Source organism: Spermophilus citellus, assembly GCF_964194105.1.
Source record: "Spermophilus citellus genome assembly, chromosome: 17".
Taxonomy (NCBI): Eukaryota; Metazoa; Chordata; class Mammalia; order Rodentia; family Sciuridae; genus Spermophilus; species Spermophilus citellus.
Genome location: NC_138199.1, coordinates 73358204 through 73368474, shown reverse-complemented (window position 1 = coordinate 73368474; position 10271 = coordinate 73358204). Strand labels below are relative to the sequence as shown.

At 56.2% G+C, this 10271-nt stretch overlaps 1 protein-coding gene across 1 annotated transcript; it reads left to right on the top strand.

Annotated features, from left to right (window-relative positions):
* Positions 1 to 4192, top strand: TRIM47 (tripartite motif containing 47). The gene is made up of 6 exons (XM_081273036.1): positions 1 to 702; positions 1732 to 1827; positions 2066 to 2296; positions 2448 to 2643; positions 3049 to 3123; positions 3369 to 4192. The coding sequence occupies exons 1-6, from the start codon at positions 40 to 42 to the stop codon at positions 4007 to 4009; spliced, it is 1902 nt and encodes a 633-aa protein (XP_081129162.1). The 5' UTR covers positions 1 to 39; the 3' UTR covers positions 4010 to 4192.
* Positions 4193 to 10271: the final 6079 nt, after the last annotated feature.

Genomic DNA, 10271 nt, shown 5'->3' with positions numbered 1-10271 from the left:
GCGGGAGCAGAACAGGCGGCGCCAGGCAGCCGCGGAGCCATGGACGGCAGCGGGCCCTTCAGCTGCCCCATCTGCCTCGAGCCGCTTCGGGAGCCGGTGACGCTACCCTGCGGCCACAACTTCTGCCTCGCCTGCCTGGGCGCTCTCTGGCCGCACCGCAGCGCAGGAGGCACGGGCGGTTCCGGAGGCGCAGCCCGCTGCCCTCTGTGCCAGGAACCTTTCCCCGACGGCCTGCAGCTCCGCAAGAACCACACACTGTCCGAGCTGCTGCAGCTACGCCAGGGCTCGGCCCCAGCCCCTGCACGGCGCCCGATGTCGGAGCCCTCAGCGCCCAGCGCTCAGCCAAGCGCTCCGGAACCGTCTGCTCCGTGCGAACCGGAGCCCTGGCCCGCCGGGGAAGAGCCCGTGCGCTGTGACGCGTGCCCCGAGGGCGCGGCCCTGCCTGCGGCGCTCTCCTGCCTCTCCTGCCTTGCCTCCTTCTGCCCCGCGCACCTGGGCCCGCACGAGCGCAGCCCCGCACTGCGCGGGCACCGCCTGGTGCCACCGCTGCGCCGGCTGGAGGAGAGCCTGTGTCCCCGCCACCTGCGGCCGCTGGAGCGCTACTGCCGCGTCGAGCGCGCGTGCCTGTGCGAGGCCTGCGCCGCCCAGGAGCACCGCGGCCACGAGCTCGTGACGCTGGAGCAAGAGCGTGCGCTCCAGGAGGTGGGGTGTGGGCACCTTAGGTGGCCGGCGGGGGGAGACTGGCTGTGCGCGAGCAGGCCAAGGGCCGTGGACCCTACACTCTTCTTGGGTTGTGTCTTAATCTCCTCTGAGGGTCTTTACACTCCCGGCTTGACAATGTTTGTCGCTCGCGATGGTGGAGATGGGAAGGTGGGAAGGAGGGACTAGTGAGATTGCTAAAAAGGACGCAAAGGGCGAGCAGGAGCAGGAGATCTGAAGCCAGGTTAGTGTCCTGGGGATGTGAGGCGGCTGGAAGCCGGGTTAACCCCCAGAGCCTGGTAGGGGCGGGAGCTGCAAAGGCAGCAGAGCTGATGATGCTTGGCTCGAGCCAGTCCCAGCTCAGATTGCCCTAGGATGAGGCAGCCACTTTGGATGGGTGTGGCAGGCGACAGGAGTGCGACAGAGGGTGGGCTGGACACACAGATCCTCTGTCTAGCTGTTCCGGGCCGGGCCGGGCAGTGGTGGGAACATGTGCGCAGCGTCCCGTCCCGCTACCTCCCGCCCCCAGTTTCCTTTGGCCTCTTGCCGGGTCCAGACGCCTCTGGCCTTGGGATTTTCCGTCTCTCCTGCCTGGAGCAGTGACTCATAAGACCCAGGGGATTTGCCCGGAATCCCCTTTTTTCGGGCCTGGATTGGGGATGCAGGCTCTTTGGGGACAGTGATCCCCACGGATTATGCCCTCTTGTGTGGTCACAGTCTCACCTCACTTTCTTCCTCCCTGGAGGAAATTCTCAAATTAATTTCAGCAACATTGAGATGGGTAGATAGCTGATGGCCCTGTCTTGGGGGCTGATCAGAGGAGAAGCAGACACCCACAGTCAGCCTGCCCCTCACCAGGAATTTGGTAATGGACCATCCTGGCATATTATGGGATATGATGGCCACTCTGATCCCACTGATCCACAGATATCTTTCCCTGGTCACCATTCCCCTCTCCCCTGGCAAGTCCTGGGACCTTTGTAGGGCTGGGGCCTCTGCCAGACCTGGTACTCAAAGAGGTGTTATCCACAGGCTGAGCAGCCCAAAGTCCTGAGTGCTGTGGAGGACCGCATGGATGAGCTGGGTGCATGCATTGCACAGTCCCGGCGCACGGTGGCCCTCATCAAGGTCAGACCCTCCCTAACCCCCCATCCCTGTGCGCTGGCAGCAAGACCTTTCAACATGGTACAATCACTCCAAATAAGACCATGCTCAGGGCACTATCAGTCCCCATTAAGCATGAGTCTCCCCTGACCTGTCACAGATCCAGCTCCTGCATTCCCCCAAGAGGGCAGGGTGGGCACGTGGAGTCAAAGGCCAGGCCTGTTCCCTGCCCTCATTGCTGCCTCCACTGCTGTCCTTGCAGAGCGCCGCTGTAGCAGAGCGGGAGAGGGTGAGCCAGCTATTTGCTGAGGCTGCTGCCACCCTGCAGGGCTTCCAGACAGAGGTGCTAGGCTTCATCGAGGAGGGGGAGGCTGCCATGCTGGGCCGCTCCCAGGGCGACCTTCGGCGACAAGAGGAACAACGCAGCCGCCTAAGCCGGGCCCGCCACAACCTTGGTCAGGTCCCTGAAGCAGACTCAGTCAGCTTCCTGCAGGTGAGGGCCACCCTGGGGCCACCGTGGTGGGAGGTGGGGTCAGGGAGTGCTTGGCTTTCTGGGGCTGTGCCAGCCTCCTGGTGGTGCTGCCCCACCCCGGCCTGGAGGAACTGTGTCCAGTGGAGACTTAACCAGCACCTGTCTGGCACAGGAGCTCCTGGCACTACGGCTGGCCCTGGAAGAGGGGTGTGGCCCTGGACCTGGTCCCCCCAGGGAGCTCAGCTTCACCAAGTCCTCCCAAGCTGTCCGGGCAGTGAGAGATGTGCTGGCCTCGGCCTGTGCCAGCCAGTGGGAGCAGCTGCAGGGGCTGGGCAGCGATGATGGGCTACAGAAGCTGGGCTCAGAAGGTGAGTGTCCCACAGATGACTCACTGTTCCCTGGGCTCCTCACACAGGCCTCCGGGCCTGGTCCCCATTCAGGATGGAGGAGGGAAACTGTGCCTGGTACAGGAAGGGACCCCAAACCCACCAGGGACTGGAGCCACCATCCTCTGTTGACGAGTCAGCTCTTTGGCTACAGCCCAGCTTCTAGCTTTAGAGGGGCTGAGACCCAAGGAGCAAGTGGAGTACAATTCAGGCACAGACCTGTATGAGCCCACGAGGTGGCATGGGTGGATGTATATCTGTCCCCAGGTGGCTTTGAGAGGAAGGCAGGCAGAGGGAGTTGCAGTCACAGGTTCTGGGGTGGGCACTGTGCTCGGCCTAGCCTTGGGAGTCTGGGGGATGTGCTTGCCACTGTCCCTTCTTCTGCAGCTGACAGCGAGTCCCAGGACCCTGATAGCACGAACCACCTGGAGAGTGACATTCCCAGGGACTATTTCCTCAAGTGTAAGTAGACACTGCCTTCCTGTTCCCATGGGGGTCTCATAAACAGGCCCCAGCATGGTCCTGACATCAGGAGGTTGGATTCCCCTCCATAGTTCCTGGGGTGGATGAAGTCAGCTTGGTGTTGAGTTATGCTGGTTGCAATAGAGGGGTGAGGCTGTGTTTAAGGGGGGTGGGCACCTGTGGGGGGACCACCTTATCTGAGTCTGGCCCTGAGCCCTGCATCTCTCTTCCATCTGTGGGTTCAGTCGCCTACATCGTGGACTTGGATAGCGACACGGCAGATAAGTTCCTGCAACTGTTTGGAACCAAAGGAGTCAAGAGAGTGCTGTGTCCCATCAATTACCCTGAGTCGCCCACCCGCTTCACCCACTGCGAACAGGTGCTGGGGGAAGGCGCCCTGGACCGTGGCACCTACTACTGGGAGGTAGAGATCATTGAGGGCTGGGTTAGCGTGGGGGTCATGGCCGAAGGCTTCTCCCCACAAGAGCCCTATGACCGGGGCCGGCTGGGCCGCAACGCATACTCCTGCTGCCTGCAGTGGAATGGACGCAACTTCTCTGTCTGGTTCCACGGGCTGGAGGCGGCTCTCCCCCAGCCCTTCTCACCCACGGTCGGAATCTGCCTGGAGTACGCCGACCGGGCCTTGACTTTCTATGCTGTACGCGATGGCAAGATGAGCCTTCTGAGGAGGTTGAAGGCCTCCCGGCCACGCCGGAGTGGTGTTCTGGCCTCTCCTGCCGACCCCTTCCAGAGCCGCCTGGACAGCCACTTTGCAGGGCTCTTCACTCACAGGCTCAAGCCTGCCTTCTTCCTGGAGAGTGTGGATGCCCATCTGCAGATCGGGCCCCTCAAGAAGTCCTGCATATCTGTGCTAAAGCGGAGGTGATGTGGGGCTTCCACTTTCTATAATTGGGCCTTCCACCCCTCAGGGAGGAGGACCCCTATCCTTGTTTCTGGAAGAGAAAGCTTCAGCTGGGATGGATCCAGTCTGCCCCAACCCCTCCTTTTCCAGGTTTTTAGACCAGTGCCAGACACACAGTAGGTGCTCAATAAACGTTTGCTGAATGGATGACTCCCTTTTTAGTCACTCTTTTTAAGAATCCACAGGACTTCTCAGCTTTTAACAGCTGGCCTAATGTGGGCAGGTGAGAGACGGAACAGAGCCCCTTCAGGGCACCCCCACTCCCTAGTTCTCCGCAGGGGCAGCCAGAGGTGGCTTCTTCCACAGGCTCCAGCCCCACAGTCACCCTGGCGTCTCCCATGTTTGCTCTGGACAGCCCAGCTCTTACCAGCTCTTTTCATCCTTGAAGCCACAGCCAGGTCTGGACCTGCACTTTGCCAGTCAGAATAAAACACAGAGGTCACCCTCACCCCCCCCCCCCCAAAGAGCAGAGCAGGACACCTGGGGAAGGACAAGAGTGGAGACCTGGGCTTCTTTCACATACACACCTCAGCCAGAGAGCTGTGTGACTCAGACCACTCCAGGGTGTGGCTGGAGCAGAGAACATTGACAAATTAGGTCCCATGTCCTCTCCTGGAGACAGCCTGGGCCTCAGGTCTCCAGGGGCAGCTGTGTATCTGCACCACCACACTGGTCCTCCAGTCTGGGGACCCCAGGGCCCGGGGCAGCAGGAGAGCCTCTGGCTCTGCTGCTCTGAGGAGGGCTGGGGACTCTGCACGGCCCCCTGCCTGGCCCCCTGCCTGGCCTGGGTCTCCCCAACCCGCCAGGCACCTGGGTTTCCAGGCCAGCTCCCTCTCCATTCTCCAAGGCCCAGTGCACCCTAGAATGGGCCTGGAGGGCAAGGAGCAGACAGAGAGGCCTCCCAGGCATCAGGTGAGGTCAGGCAGGACAATGGGTGAGTTAAGCAGCCTGACAGCAAGGCCATACAAGTCCTGCCCCAGGCCTCAGCAGCTAAAAATAGGCCTCCCTTGTAGCCTGGGGGCAGCGGCCAGGATGTTGTTTTTCCAGGCGGGGCCTCTCTGCTCCCGGTGCTGTGTGTTTCAGCCCTGTTCCCATGGCAGCCAGGGTCCCACAGGTCGCAGCTCACCCAGCAAGGGGCCACTCCACTGCTCCAGTGTAGCTGGGACTTCCTAGAGCCTCTCCCCACCTGCTGCTAGCCTCCACCTTCCAAGGCCTTGCCTGCCCCTCGGCTACCTGCTCTGGCTCACCTCCCTCAGCTTGGCACGTCCGTCCACCATCTCTTACTGGAGAACCCCCTGCTCCCCAGACCCTGCAGGAAGCCCTGACTTGTCCTGGAATGTGAGTTTGGCAAACAGGCCTGGAGCTTCTTTGGGGGAATTTTGAAGCCAGATTTAAAGTTAGGCAGTCAGTGTAGTTAGGTAAATTGGGTCTAATATCGAGTGAAATCTAAAATGGAGGCCATGCTGAGAATGAATTTCGGAAAAGTTGAGCAACTCTTGGAATGTTAATGAAGCCCAGGAAACAGCCCCCAACTGATTTGGAGATAGCCCATCCCAAAGAAGTGTTAATGAACAGCAAACTTGACTCCAAAGTGCCCTGAATTACTTCTTTGGCCCACCTGTGTCCCAACCCTTCCCACCTACATTCCATCACCAAAAACTATAAAAAGGGGAACACAGTTGCCCTTCAACGGATTCCACCTCTTGGGTCCCCTTCTTCCTCCGGGAGAAGTCTTTTCTGCTGTCTTTTAATAAACTTCTAATTTCCACTCTGACCTGGCCTCGGCGTGCTTCTCTGGTGTTATACTTCAACATCGGGGAAGCAAGGACTCGTCACCGGTCAACAGCGGTAACAATTTGACCTGACTGCTCACATCTGTGGCCACAACTACCCACAAGTGTGCCACTTGCAACTTTCAAAGATTGGCGTGGAGCCTGTGAGACAAGCTTCTCAATCCCCAATCCCAGCACCTCAGTTTTACAATTTAGAGTGGGGGATCGGTTCGCCCATGGCTGCATATCTAGCAAGATGCTGGGGCTGGGGCTGGGGCTGGGGCTGGGGCTGGGGCTGGGGCCTGGGCTTCGGAAGCTCCAGTTTGGAGTGTGATCGACAACCCTGCTCTTCACCTGTAACCCTAGGAGAGTGTTAGAGAGGGAATGTCTGGGAGAGGGGTGCGTTTGTGTGTGTGTGTGTATGTGTGTGTGTGTGTGTGTGTGTGTGTGTCTGCCTGTATGGTGTGAGAGTGTGGATGCAGTCCAGGGTCTTGCAACAACACTCTGAGAAGACCCAGGAGGCTGGGCTAGGTGGGCTAAGAGAGGGAGGAAACAGGGTGGAAGCAGTCCCCCCCACCCCCTGCCAACACTTTAGTCAGAGATGATTTTACTTAATAAAACGTGAACCACATATCTAGTCCCACTACCATTTATAGATGAATCCGAGGCTCAGAGGCAGCAAGGAGCTGCCCAGGGCTGCCCCATCCAGGCCATTCTGTCCGCATTCCACATCTTAGGTGTGTCCTGTGCTTAGAAATGTCTAAACACACACACACACAGCCCCGCCTCCCAGCATTGTGGCCAGTGTAAGAGTTGCTCTCTGCCAGGCCCTAGTTCCCACGGTCCCCAGAATCTTGGCAGAGCTGCCCGAGGGTCTGTGGTCTCAGAAGCTCCTGCCAGAGGCCCTGCCAGTCTAGACAATGGTGGAGGGTGAAGGTTTGGAGCTGTGGTGCTGTGAGCCGAACATGGCTCTTCTGGGCCAGGCACAGAGCCAACCTCTACTTGAGCCTTGTTTCTGTGGGAAATATGCCCCAGAGTTCCAAACCCAGTGGAGAAAGGGCCTCTGCATCACTCCCCTCTGGGCAGCTGGAGACAGCCAGTTCCTGTAGCCCTCCCGGAGCGCAGGGAGGCCCACAGTCCTCTTCTGGCTCTTCTCTGTCCCCTCCCAAGGCCCAAGGAACACTCCCCTCCTCGGAGGCACAGAGGGTGAGGCTGGACCGAGACTGTGGCTAAACTGAGGGCCTGGCCAGGAAGATGGGGCTGACCTGGGCGTGGTTGAGGTTTGCAGGCAGCTCGGTTGGGCTGTAGCTTGTTTTTGCCCCAGGGAAAAAAAAGAGCACTGAGCTGCAGAGTCTGTGTCCCATTCAGCCCCACACCCAGCACAAGTCCCCCTGCAAGGCCGACTTCAGAATCTAGAACACAGGCCCATTCATTCACTTTCTGCACAGTCACACCTTCTGGAAGATGCATAAGAACTGCAGCGTGACTGGGCTTGGAAACACGCCTGTAATCCCAGGGATTCAGGAGGCTGAGGCAAGTGGATCACAAGTTCAAGACCAACCTGGGCCACTTAGCAAGACCCTGTCTCAAAAGAAAAACAAAAATGGCCAGAGATGGAACTCACTGGTAGAACACCCCTGGGTTCAGTCCCCAGTGCCTGGGGGTCAGGGGAAGAAGTGCAGGACTGTGGCTGGGGGTGTAGACTGCTTGCCTAGCAAGGAAGAGGTCTCGAGTTCAATTCCCAGCACCGCAAAACAACCAAAAGCAAATGAGCAAAACCCCAAAGAGAACAGCAGAAGGCCCTGGGTCGTCTTCAGGGGCTCAGGATGGAGAACCTCCACGTCCTTTGCAAGTGCATTTAGAGAAGGGGTTGCCGAGGGAGCCCGCACCACAGAGGACACGGGCCCAGAGGAATACCAAGCCCGAACTGAGGCAGGAAGGCCATAGTCTTCACTAGCTGTCTACATTCTCTCTCTTTTTTAAGATGCTTTTTTAAACAATACCTTTATTTATTTATCTATTTTTATCTGTTACTGAGGATCAAACCCAGCGCCTCACATGTGCTAGGCAAGCACTCTTCCATTGAGCTACAGTGCCAGCCCCTGGAGACCTTGTCCTTAAATGATATTCAAATTTTGAATTTTACTGTAGAATACCTCAGATCTTGCTTTAATATACAAACAATGTTTTTTTTTTTTTTTTTTTGATCCAGCATCAGAAAATGGTTTTGTGTGTGAGTTCTGGAATCAGAAATTTGGACAGGGGGTGTATTTAATGCTACAACTGGCCCAGCACATGCTTAGTGTGCATGGGCCCTGGATTCAAGCCCCAGCCTCACAAACCAACCAACAAAACAAGACGAAGGGGCTGGAGCTGGGGCTCAGTGGTTGCGCACTTGCCTGGGTTCAGTTCTCAGCACCACATATAAATAAATAAAAATAAAGGTCTAGGGGCTGGGGTTGTGGCTCAGTGGTAGAGTGCTCACCGAGCATGTGTGAGGTCCTGGGTTCAAACCTCAGCACCACATGAAAATAAATAAATAAAATAAGGTATTGTGTCCAACTACAACTAAAAATTAAATTAAAAAAGGACTATCAACAACTAAATATATATATATATATATATTTATTTATTTATAATATATATTAAAAACAACAACAAAGAGAGTCAGAAAATCTTGGCTAAACATTCTACTTCAGTCATTTCCTGTGTGCCTTCAGCTTCTCTGTGTCTCAGCCTCCCCTATCTCTCCTGTCCTTGAGCTCCCTGTTATAGAGGCGTCCTCCCAGCCCTTGCTCCTCAGTGTAGGGGTGCAGCATCTTCAGATGGGACCCCACCTCTCTCCAGTTTTCTGGGATTTGGGAGGCAGAGAAGTGGGAATGAACAGCAGAGGTTTTTATAAACACCCCTCCAGCAGGAATCGCTCAGAACAGACCTGGCAGCTGTATCTGGGGAAGTTGAACTTGACAGAGCCAGGAGGTCCGGGCTGGGAGCCCCAGGGTGGGGCCCATCTCCACAGCAACCAGAAACAGCCCCAGTTGAGCAGATGAGTGCTGGCCCTGCCTCCTGATGTAGGAGCAGGGAACTTGTGTTCCCATAATACCCACAGCCAAAAAAGGACCTACCCTGAAATAACTCACGTCCACATCACCAGCATGTCCCTTGGAATCTGCCACTCCATCACAGCTCGGCTAGCACAAATGGCAGAAAGCTGAGAGCTACCAAGAGCTTTCTTTTTTCTCTCAGACTTATTTGGAAGACTACAACTGGCTGGGTGAAAAAAATAAAAAATAAAAAAACCTCAGTGTATTAAGCATGAATCTGTTCCATAACACTCAGATGCAAGAAATGTCCACTTTGATATTTATCCTAGTAAATCTAATAAAACTTGAAACTGGGCATGGTGGTGCATGTCTGTAATCTCAGCAGTTCTGGAGGCTGAGGCAGGAGGACTGCAAGTTCGAGGCAGGCCAGCCTCAGCAATTTAGTGAGGCCTAAGCATCTTAAGACCCTGTCTCAAAATAAAATATCAACAAAGGGCTGTGGGTGGATGTGCCTCAGTGGTTAAGTGCCCCTGGGTTCAATCCCCAGTACCAAATAAATAAATTAAATTAAAATAAATAAATAAAACAAAACAACAAAAAACCAAAGAGCTACTCTTTGCTAAGGGGGTGAAAAGTTCGACCTCAGGAAGGTTTGGAGACCTCTGCCTTTGGCGGAATTGTAATCTGGGGTTTACATGGTACCTGGAAGATGGGAGAGCTTCCTATCTCCTGCCCACCAAGGCTGCTACTGGAAGGCTCACTGTCCCAGCCCGAAGTGCTCCGTGCTGTGGCCTCTCTCCTGGGCCAAGGTCTGGGGATTGTGCCACACCACTGTGCCTCACTCCAAACCCAGGGTATTTGTTTGTGAGGGTTGTCACAACAAAGTATGACAAACCAGGTGGCCCAGGCAATCCAAATGCTTTGCACAGTGCTGAAGGCCAAGCATCCCAAATCAAGGTGTCCGCAGGCTTTGTTCTTTCTGGAGGCAGTGAGAGGACAGGTCCCATGCTATTCTCTCAGCTCCTGGTGGTTGGCTGGCGGACAACATGGGCTACCATCCTTGCCTTGTAGACCTCTACCTTTGTCACTGCCCAGCAATCTCCCTGGGCAGGTCTGTGTCTTGAGTTTTTCCTTCTTCTGAGGGCCCCTGTCATATTGAACTAAGTCCCAAAGACCACACCTTAACTAGGTCTTCAACAACCCGTTTCCCAGTAAGGCCACATTCTGAGGGACTTGGGGTTGGGAGGAAGGAACACAATTCAGCACATGCTCCGTGACACTACAACTGGAGCTCCACAAGCCCCACATCAGCCCCATTTCTCCCTGGGTTGCTGCTTCCTGCCAGGCCCTGTCCAGGGGGGCGGGCCTCTAGGAAGGCCTGTGGCTGGGCCCCGCCTCCCCCTGCACACT